Source organism: Anabrus simplex, chromosome 1 (assembly GCF_040414725.1).
Source record: "Anabrus simplex isolate iqAnaSimp1 chromosome 1, ASM4041472v1, whole genome shotgun sequence".
Classification (NCBI taxonomy): domain Eukaryota; kingdom Metazoa; phylum Arthropoda; class Insecta; order Orthoptera; family Tettigoniidae; genus Anabrus; species Anabrus simplex.
The window spans coordinates 1,060,747,807-1,060,773,704 of record NC_090265.1 but is presented as its reverse complement, the minus strand read 5'-3'; the positions used below and the strand labels follow the sequence as shown (position 1 = coordinate 1,060,773,704).

The 25,898-nt window shown below is 41.3% G+C and overlaps 1 protein-coding gene across 1 annotated transcript in view; it reads right to left on the bottom strand.

The window, feature by feature from the left end:
* The window catches only part of LOC136857990 (kynurenine 3-monooxygenase), a 111,464-nt gene extending 92,915 nt beyond the window's left edge, over positions 1-18,549 (bottom strand). Inside the window, exon 1 of the mRNA XM_068225229.1 lies at positions 18,502-18,549. Coding sequence (XP_068081330.1) covers positions 18,502-18,549 — 48 coding nt within the window. The remainder of the gene's footprint in view (positions 1-18,501) is intronic.
* Between the last annotated feature and the right edge of the window lie 7,349 nt (positions 18,550-25,898).

The following is a 25,898-nucleotide window of genomic DNA, read 5'->3' as shown; positions in this document are numbered from 1 at the left end:
TGTTAAAATTATATTTATAACATCATTTTGAATGTTTCAAAATAAATTAAAATGCGAAATTCCTCCATTTATTCGCTCTCATGAGAACTATGAAATATAATTTATTGCCTAAGTTTTGAAGTGGTGGACGATTTCTTATATTCAGCACCCAATGAAAGGGAGGCACACTCGAAATAATAATGTTATTGGCTTTACGTCCCAATAGCTACTTTTTTACGGTTTTCGGAGACGCCGAAGTGCCGGAATTTAGTCCCGCAGTTCTTTTTCTACCGACACGAGGTTGACGTATTTGAGCACCTTCAAATACAACTGGACTGAGCCAGCGTCGAACCTGCCAACTTGCGGTCAGAAGGCCAGCGCCTTAACCGTCTGAGCCACTCAGCCCAAGTACACCCGACATGATGTTAACCCAATGAACGGCCCTGGTAATGCTAACATAATGTTGACATATGGCATAGCAGCACTTCACACAATGATAGTAACCTTATTAGGCCTAACGAAACGCTCAGACACTACAGATTTAACAGGTTTTTACCCAGAACATGAGTGCAAAATCTCTATTGACTCTAAGGCCCGGTTTCTTCAACGAATGATAAGTGTTAACTCTGCTGTTGAGGAGACTTAACACATAATTTAACAAAATGGTCGTCTCATCAAAGATTGTTAACTCTAACAAATTGTTAATACTTGTGTTAAATTAACCTGGCAGCAGCCCTGTGTTAAACCTCTTAACAACTGGCATGTAGAAGCTTTACTGCTGTATAAAGACTATTTATGTCCGCCTCTGTGGTGTAGTGGTTAGCGTGATTAGCTGCCACCCCCGGAGGTCCGGGTTCGATTCCCGGCTCTGCCACGAAATTTGAAAAGTGGTACGAGGGCTGGAACGGGGTCCACTCAGCCTCGGGAGGTCAACTGAGTAGAGGTGGGTTCGATTCCCACCTCAGCCATCCTGGAAGTGTTTTTCCGTGGTTTCCCACTTCTCCAGGCAAATGCCGGGATGGTACCTCACGGCCGCTTCCTTCCCTCTTCCTTGTCTATCCCTTCCAATCTTCCCATCCCTCCACAAGGCCCCTGTTCAGCATAGCAGGTGAGGCCGCCTGGGCGAGGTACTGGCCATTCTCCCCAGTTGTATCACCGACCCAAAGTCTGATCCCTCGCCGAGTCCGAGGGAAAAGCCAACCCTGGAGGGTAAACAGATTAAGATAGATAGAAGATGGATAAAGACTATTTATAAACTGAAGAAGGCAAAGGACGACCCATACTAAGAAATAACCAGGAGATATATTTCTAATGAACAAGATACTAGACGATAGACCAGAACACATTTTACTCAAACTTGTCAGGTCTGCAATCTAATAATTTCCGAAAAATGTATGAATCCCCCGATTCTAATACAACACTTATATACTCAAAGAGTTGCAATTTCGACAAGTGGAACAGTGGCCGAGTGGTCATCGTACTTGTCTCCAAATCGCGACGACTTGAGATCGAATCCCGTCAGAGACACACTTTTTTATATACAAATTAAATCATTGTTTCAGGGAATGTGAAGGTAAAATGCGAATAAAATGAATAATCAAATTGCAGTGGAACTTCATTTTCTACCTCAAATTAATACGTATATATAGAAAGAGATCTAGCGGTAACTGTGAGAACGTTTAGGCCTATATTAATAAATTAATTCCCACCTCAGCCATCCTGGAAGTGGTTTTCCGTGGTTTCCCACTTCTCCAGGCGAATGCCGGGATGGTACCTAACTTAAGGCCACGGCCGCTTCCTTCCCTCTTCCTTGCCTATCCCTTCCGATCTTCCCATCCCTCCACAAGGCCCCTGTTCAGCATAGCAGGTGAGGCCGCCTGGGCGAGGTACTGGTCATACTCCCCAGTTGTATCCCCCGACCAAGAGTCTGAAGCTCCAGGACACTGCCCTTGAGGCGGTAGAGGTGGGATCCCTCGCTAAGTCCGAGGGAAAAACCGAACCTGGAGGGTAAACAGATGATGATGATGAAATAAACTGTACTGCACTTTGCGTAATATTTTTGTTCCAATTTTTATCCTGACGTTCCCTCAAATATTAATTTAATCGTCTTCTTCTTTATCTGTTTACCCTCCAGGGTAGGTTTTCCCTCGGACTCAGCGAGGGATCCTACCTCCACCGCCTTAAGAGCAGTGTCCTGGAGCTTCAGACTCTGGGTCGGGGATACAACTGGGGAGGAAGACCAGTACCTCGTCCAGGCGGCCTCACCTGCTATGCTGAACAGGGGGCTTGCGGGGGGATGGGAAGGTTGGAAGGGATAGACAAGGATGAGGGAAGGAAGCGGCCGTGGCCTTAAGATAGGAGAAGTGGGAAACCACTTCCAGGATGGCTGAGGTGGGAATCGAACCCACCTCTAATCAGTTGACCTCCCGAGTCTGAGTGGACCCCGTTCCAGCCCTCGTACCTCTTTTCAAATTTCGTGGCAGAGCCGGGAATTGACCCCGGGCCTCCAGGGGTTGCAGCTAATCACACCACAGAGGCGGACATATTAATTCATTTTGTACAAAAATCATAGCTGCGACGAGACTCGAATTCACGTTTACGAGGTTCGCAGACTAGTACGGTGACCACTTGGCCACCACTCCGTTCCGCTGTGATGTAACTCCCAAGTATATATGCCTTGCATTGGAATCGGGGATTCATCAATTTTTCAGAAGTTATTAGGTTGCCGACCTGACATGTTTAAGTAAAATTTGTTCGCCTTTTAGTGTTCTACCATCTCCACTTTGTCTGAAGCGGATTCTGTGTAATGACATCTGACCTCATTTTTTTTTTCGAAAACGAAACGTGTTGACTTAAACCCTTATACACGAGTTACCGTTGAGTGTCTCTCCACAGGTACATTGAAGCTCGGTGAAATCGGTTGACCGCAGGGTCTGGCCTCTACTTGTTAGATATTATGCTTGAGACACTTTTCATGTAATTGTAGGCGACTATGTTCACGAGTGCAAAAAAAAAAAAAAAAAAAAAAAAAAAAAAAAAATTTGAATCCTGCAAAGAATTCCTGCTGCCACTGCAGCATTAACAAGGCATTACATTATCTTCCCCGCAATGAAATAATGCCTGAAAACCATTCAAAACACATCAATTATCACATTTTCCCGGTGATAAGAATATAAGAATAGGCTATATCGAATGTTGTGATATAACAGTCCGTTCCTTCATTTTTTAAGCACATTCGCAATTAAAATTAAATGAAATAAAAACTCGCATTCATCATAACGCTTTTGTTCCTCTTACTTAACATGTTTACGTCTTACCGGTCTCCGCTAACCATAACCTATAATAATGTCAACCATGTGTCTGTGTGACAAAATACTACTTCAACATAGCACTAGGAGCGCTTTATGTAAAGAAACAAAAGACGCTCACTGCCAAACGCGTTCAGAAATCTCACTGAAATGTGTTAATTTGTCATTAACAATAATTGTTTCGTAACAGAAGTTGGAAATGTGTTCGTGAAACAGGGCACTTTTAAACAAAGTGTTAAATTAATAACAATTGTTTGTTAATATTTGTTAAGTAAAATTCAACTACAGTTGAAGAAACCGGGCCTAAACATTGATACTTTACCACATGGACGAGCCCATCAGCCCAAGACAACAGATAACCACAGCATGAATCGGAAGGTGTTTTCTCTTTTTTGCTAGTTGCTTTACGTCGCACCGACACAGATAGGTCTTATGGCGACGATGGGACAAGGAAGGGCTAGGAGTGGGAAGGAAGCGACCGTGGCCTTAATTAAGGTACAGCCCCAGCATTTGCCTGGTGTGAAAATGGGAAACCACGGAAAACCATTTTCAGGGCTGCCGATAGTGGGGTTCGAACCTACTATCTCCCGAATACTGGATACTGGCCGCACTTAAGCGACTGCAGCTATCGAGCTCGGTCGGAAGGTGTTGGTAGTTGCGTTACAAACCCAGCTAATCCCTCCAAGTCACTATTTCTTCTGTGTAGCAGTGTACAGATTGCTCCATCTGTCACACTTAAAAGTTTTGTAATACTCCAAGATGCAGCCAAACATTTCCGCAGGCAAGCATAAACTGTTGTAAAATACACTTGCATCTGAATCATTCGACACTTTGAAGCACATGGACACTGACGGAATATCACAATATCAATTATAATCTATCTAAATTACTATTTTTCGAGGAACGCGAATAGGTTCACCATTTGGAATTAGAGAAAAATCTTCCCTAACCTCAGACTTATTCTCAAAATGATGTATGCACACTACAGTTTTGTCATCGACTTCAAAATAATCACGATGTATATTCCTCATCCATTTCTCTCTTAACGTTTTATTCCCTAAAAAACTTAAGAATAGTTGTATGAGAGGCCTTGTCATAGACTTGAACCTGGTTCACAACACGATCAAAACACACATTCTCACATTACTGCGTATAATTACAGATCCTAGGTGTCCACTGACTCATATAAATACACTCTCACACTTATATTCTACAAAGAAACTAACATTAATCGGCAACTTTCATGAAATTACACAGACTACATACGATAACAACAAACCAAAACCAACCCACATTTCCAACATATCCGGCTACTCGATTCGCCATCTTTGAACAATCGAGAGTAGCATTAAGGTCTGAGCAAGACCAACTACAATATAATTGTAGTTGGTCTTGGTCTGAGGATTGGAGTCGGTCTTGATTGACTGCAACATATCGATAGTAAATATGTTGCTATAGAAATATATCGATGTCCTGCGATGCATTGCCGTTTTCATTTAAAAATGTGCAAGACCGCAGGAGTGGTGAAATATATAGGCATTCGCAAAAACTAGCGAATGACAGGAATTCGTGAAAAGATGGTTAAAAATCTAAAATCCGCAACAAGTCGCCACCGTAAAACGCTCGCTAATCGTGAAAGAGAAATTAAAAACACTTATATTACATCTACCATAAGAATTCATACGTCTCGTAAACCGAATACCGACAAGGTCGGAAGAGAACAAGGACTGACCAAGAGAGATCAGATGAGGACGTTGATAGAAAAAGTATAAGCCTAGTTTAAGCAATATCACTCTGAGCTAGGGTCGTGTGTTCATTACCGTCTCACAAGGAGCGAGTTCCTAGAAGGATTAGGGGTGGAAGATTCTGATAACTCATTTAAATACTTCATTTGGAACGTTACAGTGTGTAGGACGTCGTAACTTTCCACTGACACCTCTGTTGGCATTCACCGTTATTTAGAACGTCGACATTGCTGGAATAACCTTTAAATTATTCTAAGTTTTCTATCCGTTTCGTAAATACACACACGAGTAAAAATGAAATACATAATGTAAAATACCCGAGATCGGAAGAAAACATGACTTAGCCGAGAGAGACTGATACGATAGAGTGAAAGGTTCATAGGGTACTAAGAAGTGGAATCAATAGCAAACTAATTTCAGAATTAATAGTCGTCAGTTAATTGCACGTGGTTAGCCCGTCGAAAAAATGTTCACCATCAGAATGTTGGCCGGCAGGGTAGGGTTGTTGGTGGTTTACAATTTTTAATCACTAGATTGCGTGTCAAAAACCTGAATTAAATTCTAAACTTCTCCGCAGAGCTCATATGGAGCGAGGGTATATGATGCTGTTGATGGTGATTCGTCCATCAGATTGGGACGTAAAACTTTGAGCAAACCCTTGGCGTTATTCGACAGGAGTAGGCTACGTGCCGGCATCACGTATCACCGTCTCCCTACCTCATTATCATCATCCCACATCAACACGCGCAGGTCATCTATGGGCATCAAATGGAAAGACCTGTACCAGGCGAGCCGAACATCCTCGGACACTCCCGGCATTAAAAGCCATACGATAAATAAATAAAGAAACAAACAAATAAATAAATGAATAAATAAATAAATTTTAATACCGTCTGTTCTATTCCTATGATTCGGGGACTGGGTGTTTGTGTTGGTTCCAGCCCACTCCTATTTATATACACAATACAGTACCAACCACCACACAAACATGTAACAGTGAACACATTCCTCCACACAGGGTTTGCGTTAGGAAAGGCATCCGGCCATAAAACAGGGCCAAATCCACATGTGAGACACCTTGCACCTGTGACATCAATGAAATGTGGGAAAAGCGGTAGATAAATAAGGAGAAGAAGAACAAGTTACTTGCACGTGGTAAGAGATATTAAGGTGATATCGGAAGAATAGGTGGGAAAAACAAAGAGATATCGAAATTCTGAAACTTACTGATTAGGGTGATTACTAATATTAATATGAATAGTTAATTTCCACAAGTTCTTGATTAGGGTAAATGTCAGTGACTTGTACATGAAATTCAGGAAAATGTACTTGATTTTCTCATGAACTGTTCAAAAAACTTTTCAGAATCCTGGCCCCGAGAAGAGAAGCACAGTATTGTATTACCATACTACTCTTTCGTACGTTATTTTCTTTTAAAACAACCTGTAAAGTCGACTTGTGTTGAAATTAAATAAGACTCCCATTTAGATAGGAACTGAAAGGTGATGCGACATACTTCTTTCATAACAACTTTCTTCTTTAAATTTATACAGTTTGATTAGTATACACAAAGGGTTATTCAGCTAAGATGACCATCATAACTCGTGAAATGCTAAATATATTGACATTCCGTTTTCACTTTCTTCACTGATATCAAGGGGCGCATAGCTGAAATTGCAGCACTTTTTCAGGGTGTCAGTTTCTGCTGAGATAATGATACTTTGTTTCTTAATGGAACTATCCTATTTTCTACACCTAGCCTTAAAAATTTAGGCTGTGATTTTTAAAAATCGAATAAGTACTTCTCGATAAGATGGAATGGTTTCAAACATGTGTCACTTGCCAGCTGTAAGCTGTCTTGTTCAACTGAATCATGAATCAGACGGCCAAAAGACGAGCAACGTATAACACATGAGTTGTTGACGTATATAATTTGTGCACTTTCTAATACACAGTTCAAACATATTAGGGTAACATGTTTTGTAACGTCTGGTATGTGAACGTTAATTTGGTAGATGGGGTTCCAATGGTCGTACAACATGCCTTGAGACCTTAGCTACTCAGGGTATGTCAAATCGAAGTTATACTCCATCTGTAGGCGTAGCCATGCATTAAAATGTCAAGTGACCCCTCAAAACAAAGTGAATCGCAGTGCGTCCGTGTGTCGTTGTGAGGTACACAGACTACTGCCGTCATTTGAGCATGTTGTACGTAAACCAGCACATCCCATGAGACATCTTAACGAGGTTCAAGTCACAAGAGCCGTCACTTTGATCCAGAAAGGATGGACTTTTCGTCGTGTTGCTGTGGATCTTAATGTCTCTTCGGCAGTTATTCAACGCTTGTGGGCTACAGTGAGACGGGCCAGTTCACAAGGAGGGTTGGACAAGGTCGCGGATGCATGACAACCCCACAGGATGACCGGTATCTGACCATCTGTGCGTTGCGGCGTCGTTCAGCAACTGCCAGAGAACGGCAACAAGACCTCAGGAGGGTCACTGGAGTCACGGTATCTGACCAGACAGTAAGGAACAGGTTAAGAGAAGTGTCCTTACGACCCAGACGTCCTGTTCGAGTGCCCCATTTAACGCAGCAACATCGCGCAGCTCTCCTTCTGTTTGACCGTACCCACGTCAACTGGCAACTTCGCCAATGGAGACCTGTGTTGTTCACAGACGAGTCCAGATTTCCTCTGACACAGTGTGATGGACGTCAACGTGTATGGAGACGCCGTGGTGAGCAGTACATGCCAAATGTTGTCCAGGAAGGCGACCGATTCGGACAAGGTTCTGTGATAGTGAGGGGTGGCGTCAGTATTGATGGCCGTGCGGATCTTGTCGTCGTCCGTGGTAATCTTACCGCTGCGGGGTACATCGAGCAGATACTGCTACAGCATGTGTTGGTTGCTGCATACGATGTTGGCCCTGAATTCGTACTCATGCACGACAATGCCAGGGCTCATGTAGCGCGCATCACCAGAGCTGTCTTGCGAGAACTGGACATTCAAGAGATGGAATGGCCAGCAGAGAGTCCCGACCTTAATCCCATCGAGCATGTGTGGGATAGGCTTGACAGAATTGTTCGTGGGCGTCCTGTTCCACCACAGACTCTCCAGGATCTCGAACAGGCTCACATTGAAGAATGGGATCTGATACCGCAACGTGACCTCCGTCGACTTATATGGAGCAAGCCACGTAGGTGCCAAGCTGTGATAAATGCTCGTGGAGGGCATACACCATACTGAAGCTCTCCAACTGTGATAAACATCCACCCTGTGAGACTGGTATCACTTTGTTCTCGCCCCTATTTGAACATTTCCGTTTGTGTTCTGAAAATGAACGCGAATCCATCGGTGTTCTTTTGTATACTTCAACGGTAAAGAATAAAGGTTTAGTTGGTAATATACCTGGGTGTGAGGTATTGTTTTGTGGAGCATGGCATACGTTCAAAGAAAAGTTCCCATAATTTTTTGAACTGTGTAGCTATTGTACCATTAAACTCGCTATGATAAATTGTATGATTTAACATATTTAATATCGCCATAGGCAACAGGGAAAGGAAAAACGGATATGCGATGGGTTTCTTTTACTATCCGATTTCCCTTGGTCAATTGTTGTTTCCCGACCCAGGCGGTATGAGATTTGCAAGGCCTAAGGAGTCTTTCATTTTCGCGCCCTTCATGATCATCTCTTTCTTATTCTTCAAGCGGTCGAGCCTCTTCATTTTTCCTAATGTTAAGATGGGGTGGTTGCCAAGTTTACTTCCTCTTAAAACAGTAATCACTTTCATGACCATGATTACTTTCAACAATCGAGTGTAAAGCTTCCGTACTAGGCCTTCAGTTTTGTTTATTCAAGGTTCTTCTTCTTCCTTTGTCTATGCTGCTTTCCTCACACCCTGACAGAGACGTGGGTGCGGTTTGTGTCACACATATGGATTTGACCCAGTTTTACAGCTGGTTGTCCTTCCTGACGTCAACGTTGTGTGGGTTTTCCTTTTTGCTAATGTGTTAAGTTCGAACACACTCAGAAAGGTTTTAGGCGACAATGAGATAGCAAAGGCTTAGTACTGGGAAGGAAGCGACCGCGGCCTTAATTAAGGTACAGCCCGAACATTTTCCGAGTTTGAAAATGGGAATCCACGGAAAACAATCTTCAGGACAATCGATGGTGGGGTTCGAACCCGCCATCTCTCTAATGCAAGCTAACACCTAGACGACGTGTACCGCGCAGCCCGCTTGCTCAGTCCTGCGTGGTTTAATGCCACGTCTGGATAAAATGTTGTGCCCCAGAATCCGTCGCATATTAGTTTTTCCCTTGTCTGTTTCCTACGACAATGTGAAAGGTGTTACACCATACCGTTTACCATAATGTATTTATGAGCACAGTGGAGCGAGTGTCTAGCTGTCAGAAGAAAGCGAAGGAACTCTGGATGTCAACAGGTTTTGGTGTCTTACAGTAAACAGCACGTCTTTTGGCAGCCTACAGACGTTCGTTACTTTGAAGACTTTCGAACGAGACAGCTCACGGTTGGCAAATGAAGCACGTTTGAATACATTCAATTGTTTACGAGAAATACTTGTCTGATTTTCAAAATAATCACAGCGCTGAATTTTTAATGGCCCTAAATGTAAGACTAGGTGTAGAAAATAAGGCAGTTACATAAAATAAAAACAAAATATAGTACCATTATCTCAGCAGATAGTGGCACCCTGGAAAAGAGCTGCAAGGTCGATTATGAGCACTTTAATACCATTAACGAAAGTGAGAACAGAATATGGATATCTTTAATGAGTCATGGGTTACCTGAGGTGGACGTCTTACCTGAATAACCCTGTATTTATCAATATACCAGATGGCCGTCAGCGCCGTACCTGTAAGTTTCCCGTATGCACTAATGATGAATGGGAACTGATTTTCACAGCGGTACTACTGCCTGCAGGAAGGTTACGCAAGAATACGAAGAGATATCAATCGGACAGCCACTCGTTGAGATATTCCTCAGCTTTGACACACGAGGTAGAGATTTCACATGATGCTTGCCCCCTTCAGGAACTGATGAACAATAACAGCCCGAGACAAAAATGGAGTAAATTACGTACGTTAGGCATAAGTAAAGCCGTAGGGCAACATGTACCAAGCATATCGCTGGAGGCTTTAAATGATCATTTCGCACGCCCAAAAATAGCCTCTACCTCTTTCCCGAAAAATACACTACCCTTGTATCAAAAGCAGTCTGTGCATGAGTAATTATTTTTTAGAGACGTCAGTTCGAATGAAGTCAAAGGTGTGATATACTCTATTACATCTAATGCCACAGATAATGATGACATTCCTATATCGCTGAATGAGGATATCTTGGGAGCTATTCTGCTAATACTAACATATATTCAACTACTGCCTGACAAACGGTGTGTTCCCAGAGGTTTGAAAAGATGCGCTAATTAGGCCCATTCTGAAGAGTTTAAAATTAGATTCTCCTTCAGATTATCGTCCAGTGTCCATCCCACCACCCTTATCCGAGGTGCTAGTTCACACACGAGTTACTGACTACCTTACCAAGCACCGGACGAGTTGGCCGTGCGGTTAGAGGCGCGCGGCTGTGAGCTTGAATCCGGGAGAGTGTGGGTTCGAACCCCACTGTCGGCAGCCCTGAATATGTTTTTCCGTAGTTTCCCATTTTCACACCAGGAAAATGCTGGGGCCGTACCTTAATTAAGGCCACGGCCGTTTCCTTCCAACTCCTAGGCCTTTCCTATCCTATCGTCGCCATAAGACCTATCTGTGTCGGTGCGACGTAAAGCCACTAGCAAAAAAAACCTTACCAATCATTCCCTCCGTAACCCCTTTCAATCCGGCATCAGGAAAGGACATAGCACTGCGACAGCTCTACTAAGATTGACAGATGATATCAGAAGTGCAACAGACCGACGTGACTGTACTGACATTATCATATCTCAGTAGTGCCTTCGACACTGTCAAGCCTCAGTTACTACCGCAGAAACTTCGAGAGCTAAATTTTAATAGCATGCCACTTCGGTTTTTTCCTTTTACCTTGAAAATCGCGGCAAAGTGTGACATTTGGAAATGTGAGTTTAGGATGGCAAAGTAAGAACTTCGGTGTCCCTTAGGGGTCAGTCCTCGGACCACTGTTATTTATCATCCAAATTAATGATACATCAAAAGCTCTTAAATTCTGCAAATTGCAAATGTACGCGGATGACGTACAGATTCATGGTGTGGGTTACAGTAGTCACGTCCTAGTTCGTGAACCATGGGCACTAGTGGCCTAGTAAGTGGTCCTGAGAGTCGAGATACCAGTTGCTATGGAATGGGAGTAGGCATCTCGGACATATTCTGAGTCATGGACTTCCTTGTGCTCAGGCGGCTAGGACTATACAATTCACCGGTGATCCATAACCCGTTAGAGGAGAGATCCTCACTTGCAAGTAGGGTAGCATCTTGCTTCATGAATTTACCGAGCTCAGAACATTTTAAGCACGCCTCGGACCTATGGGAGTAACGGAGTCCCACTCCCATTTGGCAGGCGAGGGACTCCTTGGAAACAACTTGGCGAACGAAATGGAATTCGATGGGGAGCTATCAATATAAATGGGGCTTATGGAAGAAAGAAAGTAGAACTGGCTGAGTCAGCAAAGAAGATGCATCTGGATGTGCTAGGAGTAAGTGATATTCGGGTAAGGGGAGATAAGGAGGAAGAGATAGGAGATTATAAAGTGTACTTGACGGATGTTAGAAAGGGAAGGGCAGGGTCTGGGGTAGGGCTCTTTATCAGGAATACCACTGCACGCAACATAGTTTTTGTTACGCACGTAAATGAGCGAATGATGTGGGTAGATTTGTCAGTTGGAGGAATTAGGACTAGAATTGTCTCCGTGTATTCACCATGTGAGGGTGCAGATGAGGATGAAATTGACAAGTTTTATGAAGCATTGAGTGACATCGTGGTCAGGGTCAACAGCAAGCATAATAGACTAGTGCTAATGGGCGATTTCAATGCGAGAGTTGGGAATAGAACTGAAGGATACGAAAGGGCGATTGGTAAATGTGGGGAAGATATGGAAGCTAATGGGAATGGGAAGCGTTTGCTGGACTTCTGTGCTAGTATGGGTTTAGCAGTTACGAATACATTCTTCAAGCATAAGGCTATTCACCACTACACATGGGAGGCTAGGGGTACCAGATCCATAATAGACTTCGAATTCAGGAAATCTGTTAGGAATGCACGAGTTTTCCGGGGATTTTTCGATGATACAGACCACTATCTGATCTGTAGTGAACTATCTCTAGGCCTAGGGCAGAGAAAGTGAAATCTGTCTGCAAACGAATAATGGTAGATAATCTCCAGGACGAGGAAATTAGACAGAAGTACATGGATATGATTAGTGAGAAGTTTCGAACAGTAGACAGTAAGCAGGTTCATGATAAAGAAAGTGAATGGGTGGCATACAGGGATGCTGTAGTAGAAACAGCAAGGAAGTGCCTAGGAACAACTGTGTGTAAAGATGGGAAAAGGCGAACATCTTGGTGGAATGATGAAGTGAGAGCAGCTTGTAAACGTAAAAAGAAGGCTTATCAGAAATGGCTCCAAACAAGGGCCGAGGCAGACAGGGCTTTCTACGTAGATGAAAGAAACAGAGCGAAACAAATAGTTGTTGTATCCAAAAAGTAGTCGAGGGAAGATTTTGGTAATAACCTGGAAAGGCTAGGCCAAGCAGCAGGAAAACCTTTCTCAGGAAGGGAGAGAAAAAGGAAATGAACAGTGTTTTGAGTAATTCAGGTGAACTCATTACAGATTCCAGGGAATCACTGGAGAGGTGGAGGGAATATTTTGAACATCTTCTCAATGTAAAAGGAAATCATCCTGGTGGTGTTGCGAAGAGCCAAGCTCATGGGGAGGAGGAAAATGATGTTGGTGAAATTACGCTTGAGGAAGTGGAAGGGATGGTAAATAAACTCCATTGTCATAAAGCAGCAGGAATAGATGAAATTAGACCTGAAATGGTGAAGTATAGTGGGAAGGCAGGGATGAAATGGCTTCATAGAGTAGTAAGGTTAGCATGGAGTGTTGGTAAGGTACCTTCAGATTGGACAAAAGCAGTAATTGCACCTATCTATAAGCAAGGAAACAGGAAGGATTGCAACTATCGAGGTATCTCATTGATTAGTACACCAGGCAAAGTATTCACTGGCATCTTGGAAGGGAGGGTGCGATCAGTCGTTGAGAGGAAGTTGGATGAAAACCAGTGTTGTTTCAGACCACAGAGAGGCTGTCAGGATCAGATTTTTAGTATGCTCCAGGTAATTGAAAAATTCTACGAGAGGAATAGGCAGTTGTGTTTATGTTTCGTAGATCTAGAGAAAGCATATGACAGGGTACCGAGGGAAAAGATGTTCGCCATAATGGGGGACTATGGAATTAAAGGTAGATTATTAAAATCAATCAAAGGCATTTATGTTGACAATTGGGCTTCAGTGAGAATTGATGGTAGAATGAGTCCTTGGTTCAGGGTACTTACAGGGGGTTGACAAGGCTGTAATCTTTCACCTTTGCTCTTCGTAGTTTACATGGATCATCTGCTGAAAGGTATAAAATGGCAGGGAGGGATTCAGTTAGGTGGAAATGTAGTAAGCACTCTGGCCTATGCTGACGACTTGGTCTTAATGGCAGATTGTGCCGAAAGCCTGCAGTCTAATATCTTGGAACTTGAAAATAGGTGAAATGAGTATGGTATGAAAATTAGCCTCTCGAAGACCAAATTGATGTCAATAGGTAAGAAATTCAACCGAACTGAATGTCAGATTGGTGATACAAAGCTAGAACAGGTCGAGAATTTCAAGTATTTAGGTCATGTGTTCTCCCAGGATGGTAATATAGTAAGTGAGATTGAATCAAGGTGTAGTAAAGCTAATGCAGTGATCTCGCAGTTGGGATCAACAGTATTCTGTAAGAAGGAAGTCAGCTTCCAGACGAAACTATCTTTACATCGGTCTGTTTTCAGACCAACTTTGCTTTACGGGAGCGAAAGCTGGGTGGACTCAGGATATCTTATTCATAAGTTAAAAGTTACAGACATGAAAGTAGGAAGAATTATTGCTGGTATAAGCAGGTGGGAACAATGGCAGGAGGGAACTCGGAATGAGGAGATAAAGGCCAATTAAAGAATGAACTGATGGATGAAGCTGTACGCATAAAACGGCTTCGGTGGTGGGGTCATGTGAGGCGAATGGAGGAGGATAGGTTACCTAGGAGAATATTGGACTGTGGTATGGAGAATAAGAGAAGTAGAGGGAGACCAAGACGACGATGGTTAGACTCGGTTTCTAACGATTTAAAGATAAGAGGTATAGAACTAAATGAGGCCACAACACTAGTTGCAAATCGAGGATTGTGGCGACGTTTAGTAAATTCACAGAGGCTTGCAGACTGAACGCTGAAAGGCATAACAGTCTATAATGATAATGTATGTATGTATGTATGTATGTATGTATGTATGTATGTATGTATGTATGTATGTATGTATGTATGTATGTATGTATGTATGTAAAAACCGAGTGATATGGATACTGCAATTACTAAAATGAATTCCGACCTTCAACATCTTAGTGACTATGCAAATAAAAACAGTTTATAAATAAACCCAATTGTCTGTACCAGTAAAAACTATTTCCTCAAGCAACAAGACATTTCTCCAATGATTTCAAACAATAAAATCATAGCCAACTCTACTTCAGTGACTAACTTAGGAATTATTATGACTGAGACCCTAAATTGGACTGAACAGGTGATAAGCACATGTAGTAAAGTACATAAATGCTTATATCCACTGAAACGGTCCTGTAATATATTCTCTGTTCGACTTAAAGTGCAATTAATTCACTCTCTGATATTATCTATATTTGACTATTGTGATACTGTGTTGACTGAAATAACCTGCGACAGTGACAATTAACTGGACCGGAGCCATCTACGATATGATGCTCATGTATAAACTCATTATAAGGAGTTGTCGTGGCTTCGAGTTCACAAGCGCCGTGAACTTCACATGTTATTACTTCTGCACAAAATACTTTCCACTAATGCTCCCAAATATCTGTTTTTACCTTTTTCTTACCTCTCGTCCTATCAAGACCACAATATAAGATCTGGCTCCTCTCTTGCCATACCTGTAAACCGCACTGTGTTTACAACTGCTCCTTCATAATCTCTGTGTCCAGGTCATGGAATTCGCTACCTGCGAACATTAGAGACAGTTCCTCTCATTGCAAGTTTAAAATGACTTGACGCGAGCATTTGCTGAATAGATCGCGCTGACTTGCTGGATAATTGATGAGTAATTGAAGGAATGAATGAGATGAATGAATGGATTACTGTAATTACGTCATTTAAGTGTGCTTTATTTTGTATGTTTTAAAATTAAGGATTCTATTATTATTGCTATTGATATTATTTGTGCTATTTGTAATTATAAGTTATGTAAATGTTTACTTTTCTAGTGGTTAAGTGTAAGGGAGGGCCTTGAGCCCTAAATTCGCCACCAATAAAGGATCTATCTATCTATGTCTTAAATTTTAAACGCCCCTTTGCGTTAGTAAGCCTCCTTTTCGAACGCAGGGAATAGGCTGGTATTTGGTACAGCAGGACTACATTTTTCTCGATATATCCGCAATGGCTAGTGTGTTCAGCAACGCGAAAACACATACATAATTTTCATCCACGGATAATCTGGCCGGAATGTCGTCGAAGCTCTCTGACGATATGCTAATGGATCGTTCAAGGCTTATACTAGTACAAACAACTCTTTGGTAGAGTGGAATGCCTGTATGTGTATAAATTAATGAGTTATTAAACTTGGTTTTCTGCACCTCTCGTGTATTCACAAATGCACACTGTTACAGAACGTGTGTAGTAAAATGACTGCTTTTTTTGCTTCACATCCGAAATATTGTAGCGCTCCTTTGTCAACTACCAATTAGGCATCCCATTCATCATCAGTGCATGCGGGACACATAAGTAGAAAGTACGGGGCTAGAGAGTCAACAGGTGTGTAAAAGGCAATGACCTGACTGATTGTCAATCGACGCCCAGGCAAAACTATTACAGGTAAAGAAATTACATTTCTGGGATACATTTCTATTACAGTGTAGGAGCTCACTAAAGAAGGGTTTCAAAAAATTGCATCCCTAAGGGAATGAAACGGGGATTAAAACCCTGAACATCAAAATATTAATTCCTCCAAAACTGCTCACTGGAGAATGTTGACATTTCACTCAGTTACTGCTCCTTTATCAACTAGTTGTCAAATACGACAAAAATACCCCTCCCCCCAAAATATTGATTTCTCTGAAACCGTTTGAAATACGAAGTTGAAATTTCACATGATGGTTCCTTCTATATGAGATTTTAAATAAGCATTGGTCTTGAAACAACACACCCCTAAGGGGGTTTGACTGGGGTGAGGCCCGACGACATAAATATTAATTTCTCTCAAACAGTTTGACGTACGAGGTTATGTTTTAAATACCTATGTCTTAGATTTTAAATAAATAGTGGTTTTAGAATAATACACCCTTAAGGGGTTTTGACCGGGATGGTGAGGTCTCAAAACATAAAATATTCATATCTCTGAAACCATCTGACACATGAAGTTGAAATTTCACATGATGGTTGCTCCTATATGTCTTAGATTTTAAATAAAATGATATTTCAAAACAATACACCCCTAAGGAGTTTTGAACGGGGGGTGGTTAGCCCTGATGACAAGAATATTACTTTATCTGAAACAGCTTGACATAAGAGGTTGCAATTTCCCATGAAGGTTATTTCTCACTGTCATAGACTTTAAATGTCTTAAAACAGCATAACCCTAAGGGGTTTTGACTGCAGGGATGGGGAGTGGGCGTGAAGTCTGATGACAAAAATATTAATTTCTTTGAAACCGTTTGGCATACGGGATTGAAATTACACATGATGCTTACCCCTCTGTCTTAAATTGTACATAAGAACTTGTCTTCAAACAATATAACCTTAAGGGTTTTGACTAGAGCGTGGGGGATGAGGCCTTATGGCAAAAATATTTCTCTGAAAACGTTTGATATACAAGTTTAAAATATCATGATTGTGCTTCTCTACACCGTATATTTTAAGTAAGAAGTGGTCTTGAGTAGGGTTCTAACCGTGGGATGAGGTCTGATGACAAACATATTCATTCCTCCGAAACTCTCTAACGTATGAAGACAAAATTCTAAATGGTGGTATATGTTTTAAAATCCTGGGTGTGAAATAAGATCTTTTTTAAAACATTCTGCTCTTAAGGCGTTAGCTCCGGAAACGAAATTATTCATCCCTCCAAAACTGTTTGACGTACGAAGTTGTAATTTTACAATAAGGTTTTTCTTTTATGTCCTAGGTGCCATACTTCAAAATATTTCTCTCCGAAGTATTTAAATTTGGGTTGACTCTGAAAATCACAATATTCCTTCTTTCGAAACCATTGCCCGTACTAACTTAAAATTTTACACGAAGGTCACTTTTATGCTACTGTATTGGTTTTGCGTCCCACTAAGTACATTTTAATGGTTTTTGGAGACGACAAAGTCGGTCATCTACTTCCTAGATGTTAAATAAGAAATATTTTTAAAACATTAAACCCTTAAAACAAAATATTCATTCCTCCATTACTGTTCGACGTCCGAAGTCAAAATTTCACACGTTTGGTCACTTCTACGACCGAAATGTTAAATAAGATAGGGTTTTAAAACATTAGAATATTCTATTTGGTTCAAATGTGTGTTAGAACTAAAAATAAACTATCATTCCTCCAAAACCTTTTGACGTACGAACTGTGGATGTATTTTACAGCCTTAGCCGACAGTGGACTCCCCAAAATTTAAATTCAGTTTACTACCGTAGCAAAGCACTGGTATCTTCTTATATATATTAACAGTTGTTTCACGTCGAACTAATACACCGAAGGTTTCCGGCGACGTATAATTATGTTTTCAGGGGCCTTGTACCAGTATTATCAAATCTTTATTGCCAATAAGCACGAGTAAGAGGTTCGACTCTTTGAAGAATGAAAGTATCAGTGAAAGGAAGGAAGAACTGTGGACAGTGGGGAAATGAAATACTTCTTAGGCCTCGTAAACCTAACACCGTCGGGGTCAGAAGAGAACGGGAGTTGACCAAAAGAAGCCGGACACGAAAGATTGGAAGCCATTGATACGATGTTGTTGCATTTAAACACCCTTATATGTCACCAATTTCAAATGGGATCGAACCCACTTTCTTGGGAACAAGAAATAGATGACCTTACTATAAGTAAAGACTCAGCTAGAATCCTTAATCGCCATTCAGTAGGAGAAGTGTTGATGTAAATCTATGACCAGTTCCTTTAAATATGCATTACAGGTATAGATTTTCGCTACCAAGATATCGTTACAACTTACCAAGCCTCCTCCGATGATGGCCACCCTAAGCCGACTCCCGTCTTCCATTCTGCGTCCTTGTCCTCGTCAGTTTCATGAACAACTGAGGGGCGACAGTCACAAGAAGCCCGTCATCTTCCTCCTGTGCTCGGAATTCGAGTGGGGGTGGAAAAATTGCTGGCTTAACGTGAGATGGGTTATTTCTGCGCTAATGAGTTTTGACTTCGTATGATTTCCCGCGTTTGAATGCATTCCTTTAAAACACCGGTATCTCAAAATTACTGCCCATATACAGGTAGAACTCCATGTTCAGAAGTTCCACTTAAGAGCTGAATGAATACACTTCTCATGCTTTGACTGTACTGTACTCTACTGTATGTAGAAACCAGGAGGATTTTTGGTTTGAGTCGCGAGAATATTATACATTTTCAAATCATTCCTGTACAGAAATATTTCACTAGTTTCTAATGTCTCCCTTTTCATCCGATCGTAATGACAGAAAAGATAATTATGGGCAATAGACCTATAGATCATAACTTCTTTTTTTTTTTTTTTTTTTGTGCGAGAGGATGACAGATTGATGCTGTTTGCCATTAACAGATCCAGGAACTGGCTCTGAACAGGGAGGAGACACTATATTATTTTTAATGTAACACTATACGTAGTTTATATATTTTTTTGCTAGTGACTTTACGTCGCACCGACACCGTCTTCTGGCGACGATGGGATAGGAAAGGCCTAGGAGTTGGAGGGAAGCGGCCGTGGCCTTAATTAAGGTACATTCCCAGCTTTTGCCCGGTGTGAAAATGGGAAACCGCGGAAAACCATCTTCAAGGCTGCCGACAGTGGGATTCGAACACACTACCTCCCGGATGCAAGCTCACAGCCGCGCGCCCCTAACTGTACGGCCAACTCGTCCGGTAGTTTATAATAGTTTCTATCTTTATATATAAAAATATATATACAAATTATGTATGTATGTATGTATGTATGTATGTATGTATGTATGTATCTATGTATGTATGTGAAAAGGACACATCTCATAAACCACTCGAGCAATATCAACCAAATTTGGTTCACTTATAACTTACTATCTGGGGACGAGCAGTGTGGGGGTAAGCCATCCTTAGCACCCTTAGGGATGGGGGTGGGGTCAGTGGGGTTATGTATAAAGTTAATCGAAAATAGTGTCGAATGCACAGTTTTCGCGGTCGCTGAGATGAATAGTGATACTCCGGCTTTTTTTTTTTTTTTTTTTTGCTAGTTGCTTTACGTCGCACCGACACAGATAGGTCTTATGGCGACGATGGGACAGGAAAAGGCTAGGAGTGGGAAGGAAGCGACCGTGGCCTTCATTAAGGTACAGCCTCAGCATTTGCCTGGTGTGAAAATGGGAAACCACGGAAAACCATTTTCAGTGCCGCCGACAGTGGGGTTCGAACCTACTATCTCCCGAATACTGGACACTGGCCGCACTTAAGCGACTGCAGCTATCGAGCTCGGTTCGGATTTTTTAAAGTCAGGGGTGTGATATATAAAAATACTCGAAAATAGTGTCGAATCCATAGTTTTCTGGGTTGCTGAGATGAATAGCGACACTGCAAGATTTTTTATCTCTTAGCGGTGGGGTGCGAGGGGCTGAGATATAAAAGTAATCGAAAATAGTGTCGAAGCTTTAGTTTTCGGGATCGCTGTGATGAATAGTGACATTCCGGATTTTTTTGAAGTACGAGTTCGGCCCCCTTTGAGGTGGGGGGGGGGGGCGTACGAATATTAACCTACTATCTGGAAAAATAGCTGTGGGGGCAAGACGCCCCTAGAACCACTAGGAAAGGGGAGAAATATAATCTATATTATTAAACGGAAGTCGGTTTGGAGCGATCTATATATACTGTACTGTAGGCCTATATATAAATTAAGGTATACAAATTAAAATACACGTGAATGAATGAGGCACTCCTGATCTAGAGAAGGGGATGATTTCAGGATCCCTAGAAAAATTCTCATAATTCTCTGAGGGGACCACGTTGGGAGTTTTTGGGGCTCAGCGTAAGAACGCAGTTGGATATGTTTATCCAAAACGATAATCTATAGGTTTCATGGGATTAAAAGTTTCCTGACAGTCCTAAGTTTTAAACCCCCCCCCCCTCCCCAAATAAAGATGACGACACAATCTGCCAAACGAGCTAGAAAATTGAAATATCACAAAATTATAGCTTCAAGCCTGTAACCGACGGAAAAATTACGAGATGTTAAAAATTTTCATTTTTTATCCCCGAAAAATATCGAAATATGGAGGCAATTTTGATGACGGTGCAGACCTTCCTTTTGAGGTATTTGGTGGCTAAACGGTAAGTCGTATAACAAAACGGATGGCACAATCTCTGTTCAATTTGGAGTGATCTACAACTTTGGTCCTATGATTTTGTGTCGTATCTCTCTCTCTCTCTCTCTCTCTCTCTCCTATACGTTAGATTTGGCCGTATTTTTCTATTGCACATACGTTTTGTGCTGTTTACACGTATATTTCATAATTTGACAAATTTATAGGAAAGATAGAATAATCAAATTTGACAGGCATATTGACACGACCGATGGCCATATGCGAGCCAAATTTCATGATTCTAGCTTCCACATAAGCATGAGAAAAATAATGTAAAGTGTTAAAAATGTACCCAAATTTCACCCATAAATGCAGAAGATATGAGAAAATGTTATAGGGCCAACCATGTAGAGCGATAAAAAAAGGGGAGTCTGATGGTGCAATACGTTTGTCGATATGATGAACCGTTTACGAGCAGTAAATCTCGAAATGAAGGTCTGCACTTATAAACGTTCCCATGACTGTCGTCTATCTATAATATAAAAATGCATGTATGTAAATGACACATCTCCTCCTAGACCACTGGAGCAATATCAATAAAACTCGGTTCACTTACAACTTACTATCTGAGGACGAGCACTGTAAGCCATCCTTAGCATCCTTAGGGGTGGGGGGTCGGGGCGAGTGTTATGTATAAAATTAATCGAAAATAGTGTTGAATACATAGTTTCAGGGGTCGCTGAGATTAATAGTGACACTCTGGGTTTTTTGAGGTCAGAGGTCATCCCCCTTTGGGGACGGGGTGAGTGATACTGTATATAAAAATACTCGAAAATAGTGTCATCCACAGTTTTCGGGTCTGCTGAGATGAATGGCGACACTCAAGATTTTTTTTTATCTCTCAGCGGGGGGGGGGGGGGATACATATAAAAATAATCGAAAATAGTGTCGAATCCATAAATTTCGGGGTCGATGAGATGAATAGTGACACTCCAGATATTTTAAAATCCAAGTTCAGCTCCCTTTTCTTTTTTTTTCTTTTTTTCTTTGCTAGTTGTTTTACGTCGCACCGACACAGATAGGTCTTACGGCGACGATGGGACAGGAAAGGGCTAGGAGTGGGAAGGAAGCGGCCGTGGCCTTAATTAAGGTACAGCCCCAGCATTTGCCTGGTGTGAAAATGGGAAACCACGGAAAACCATTTTTCAGGGCTGCCGACAGTGGGGTTCGAATCTACTATCTCCCGAATACTGGATACTGATCGCACTTAAGCGACTGCAGCTATCGAGCTCGGTAGCTACCTTTTCGGCGGGGGTCGAGGAGGTAGTGACATATAAACATAATCGAAAATAGTGTTGATTCCATTGTTTTTTTGGGGTCACTGAGATGAATATTGACACTCCGAATTTTTTAAAGTCCAGGTTCAGCCCCTTGTGGGATAGAGGGTGAAAAAGGTTGAAAAAAAGATAATTACTGAATTAACCGAGATTATGGATGTATGTGTGTGGACTATGTTCAAGCATGGCTGTCAACTAAACTTGGTACAAACATTACTTGCCATCTGGAAAAAATACTGTGGGAGTAAGACACCCCACCCCACCCCTAGGGGAGGCAGTGAAATATAAATATAACTAAAGACAATCAATATTAGTGTCAAATTCATAGTTTATGAAACTACTAGAGCAATTTCAACCATGCTTGGTACCTTTATGACTTACTATCAGAGACAAATCACCTGGGGGTAAGACACGTCTTGCACCCTTAGGAGTGGGGGTGAGAGGGGACGAGATATGAAAATAATCAAAAATAGTGTCGAATCCATCATTTTCAGCATCGCTGAGATGAATAGTGACACTCTGAGTATTTTTAAGTCCAAGTTCAGCCTCCTTTGGCATAGGGGGTGAGAAAGGGTGAGAAAGGAAATGTCCAAAATGACCGAGATAATGGACACGTGTGTGTGTGTGTTCCAGCATAGCTCTCAACCAAATTCATACAAGTATGACTTACTATCTGGAAAAAATACTGTAGGGGTAAGAGACCTCTAGCACCCATAGGGTATGGGGTGAAATGCAAAAGTAATTGAGAATGACTGGTATTTGTGTCGAATCCATAGTTTTCGGGGTCGCTGAAATGAACTGACTACTTTTATTTGTTACCGATGCAGGTACTTACATGGTAAGATCAGGACAAACACTGAAAGGTATTTTTTCCCAACTTAATTTATATAACTTTTTAGCACACCCCGTATTGCTAAGAGTACATAATTCTTTTCTACTGGTACATCAATTTGTGGCCTCTACAAATATATTTTTTCTTAAATCTCCTTAAAGAGTTCAGTTGTTTAGATCATCAACAGCACCTACTATCCTACTTCTTCCCTTGCCTGTGTTAACTCGTGGAGCGTGGCTGGATGCAGTATTGTATTAGGCTCAGCACAATAGGATTAGTCAAAGAAACTGTTAATTTATTGGACTCGATGCTGCATCAACAGAAACAGTTCAAAGTATTCTTTCAGGCATTGGGTTGGAAGAGAACCTCATTTTAATATCTGCCCATTTTTCTTTCTTACCAACAGCCATAACGCCACTGGAAACTGTAGGATTTCCCTGAAATGAATCACTTACTTTTTGAAAAAACAATAAACAATCTAAGTTCTGTTCCTGGTAGTATAGGACGAAAAGTGAAAGAGACAGCGAATGATGTAATTTAAAAAGATCCTAGTTATGAACAGATCTGTGATATTAAAGACATTCTCAAAGGAAATCCGTCTGTCATGCCAAGAGACTCGCCTCTCTCTGTGGAGTAGTTAGCACTATTTAAATATGCCTCAATAACTTCCTCTAATGTGGAGAGAAGCTTTCCATGATACAAAAATGTTTTGTGAGACAACAGATAAAGTTTTCCAATTGAAAATTTGTGTAAAAGATGTTTGTGAACTGTAATTCATCAGTCAACATTGGCAACAGGACAACTTCTGCTTCAACTGCTAATGAATAGTGTAAGTTTGTTAATTTAATACTAACTTGACTTTTCTACTGCCAAGGGACATCAATCGTTTCACTTTAATGATTACCGAGCTCGATAGCTGCAGTCGCTTAAGTGCTGCCAGTATCCAGTATTCGGGAGATAGTAGGTTTGAACCCCACTGTCGGCAGCCCTGAAAATGGTTTTCCGTGGTTTCCCATTTTCACACCAGGGAAATGCTGGGGCTGTACCTTAATTAAGGCCACGGCCGCTTCCTTCCCACTCCTAGCCCTTTCCTGTCCCATCGTCGCCGTAAAACCTATCTGTGTCAGTGCGACATAAAACAACTAGCAAAAAAAAAAAAAAAACTTTAATGATTCATACTTTCAGGTTTATAAGAGCATATGTGCATGTACATTTCCTGTTTTATTTTTTAGGGCATGAACTTCCGGGCCCTGTCGATAATTTAATTATGTTCCAACAATGAAGATAAGGGACACATGATTGAGAATACTACTCAATCAAATGATGAAACTTTTCTATTTAGAAAACTGCAACAAATTGCAAAATTTAAGATGATGATGACAACTAAGGGGCCAAACATCAAAGTTATCAGTTATAGTCCAAGAAGAGCTGTGTTAAATAAGAAGAATGTTGCTGAAATGCATCATTGAGCATCATCTGGATCACAAACTTTGTTTGCACACATTTAGGTCTTTCGTTTCAAAATCTCTTAAACAGAATCGTAGTTAGACCTCGTTTGTCTTGATGGTGGACCAATGCAAAAAGAGAAATGTGCAAGAAGAGAGAAATAATGACAGATTTTACAGTTGACTCATTTCAACATTACATGCATTCCTAATGTTTTCAATGGTGTTGGTTAGGTCTAACAACGTACAGCGTAAGCCTATTAAAAACCATTTTTCTCAAAAAACAAAAGATTCCTATGAAATCTCGTTGAATTTTTTTCACTTATGCATGCTTGATGTTCATTCAAATAAACATACAGACAAACGTCAAGTCAACTTTATAAGAAAGCAACTCTCACTTTGGTATACCATAGGTTTTGATCCCTCAATGTTCCTAAAGCCTACGCCTAGTGTATGTAACTGTTGTTTTTACAATTTGCTTTATGTTGCTCCAATGCAGATAGGTCTTATAGCGACGATGAGATGGGAAAGGGCTAGGAGTGGGAAGGAAGTGGTCATGGCCTTAATTAAGGTACAGCCCCAGCAGTTGCCAGATACGAAAGTGGGAAACCATGGAAAACCATCTTCAGGGCTGCTGACAAAGGGGTTCGAACCCATTATCTCCCGTATGCAAGCTTACAGTTGCACGACCCTAAATTCAAGGCTAACTCCCTCTTTTGTCTTGATGGTGTACCAATGCAAAAAGAGAAATGTGCGAGAAGAGTAAAGAGTGATCTTAGAGAAATAATGACAGATTTTACAGTTCACAATATGGTCCGATGTACAGTGAGAACATCAGAAATCTTTGCCCATTTGGCGTTAATGTTGGGGTACATCAAGGATTGGTGCCTTCGCCCTTACTATTCATTCTTTGCATGGCCACTGTGACATTTGATCTCCAATTGCCTCACCCACAGCCACTTTTCTATACCGATTAAGTCTTCTTGGCGAATGTACAAAGCGAAGAACTTGAAGAAGAATGAACAACGGACAAATTTGGACTTTGACTGAATATCAAGAAGAGAGAATTTGGAAGGTATTCTAGGTCTCAAGCTGGAGGAACTATCAGCAATGACAGAGAAGGCCTGAAGAAAGTGGAACAATTTGAGTACTTTGGTTCCTTCATATGCAACAACAGATATAGCTTTCTGGATGCCCATCAATGCCACCTGGATGAAGTAGTGCACGGCATATTCTATTCAGTTGGGAATGCAGGTGGAGGGGAGCGTGACATCACGAGGCCATGTGTTTTGATCTCACACAAGTCTCACAGTATGCTGAGCCCTGGGGCCAAGTGCTCTTGAATTATTAAGTAATTTTAGATTTGTGTTAGTGAAAATGCCATAAGAATGTTGTGCACAAGGTTGCAAGTCTAATTATGGCATAAACGGTGTTAAAAGCGAATACGTACAGCATTTTTTTTTTTTTTTTTTCCTGAAAGT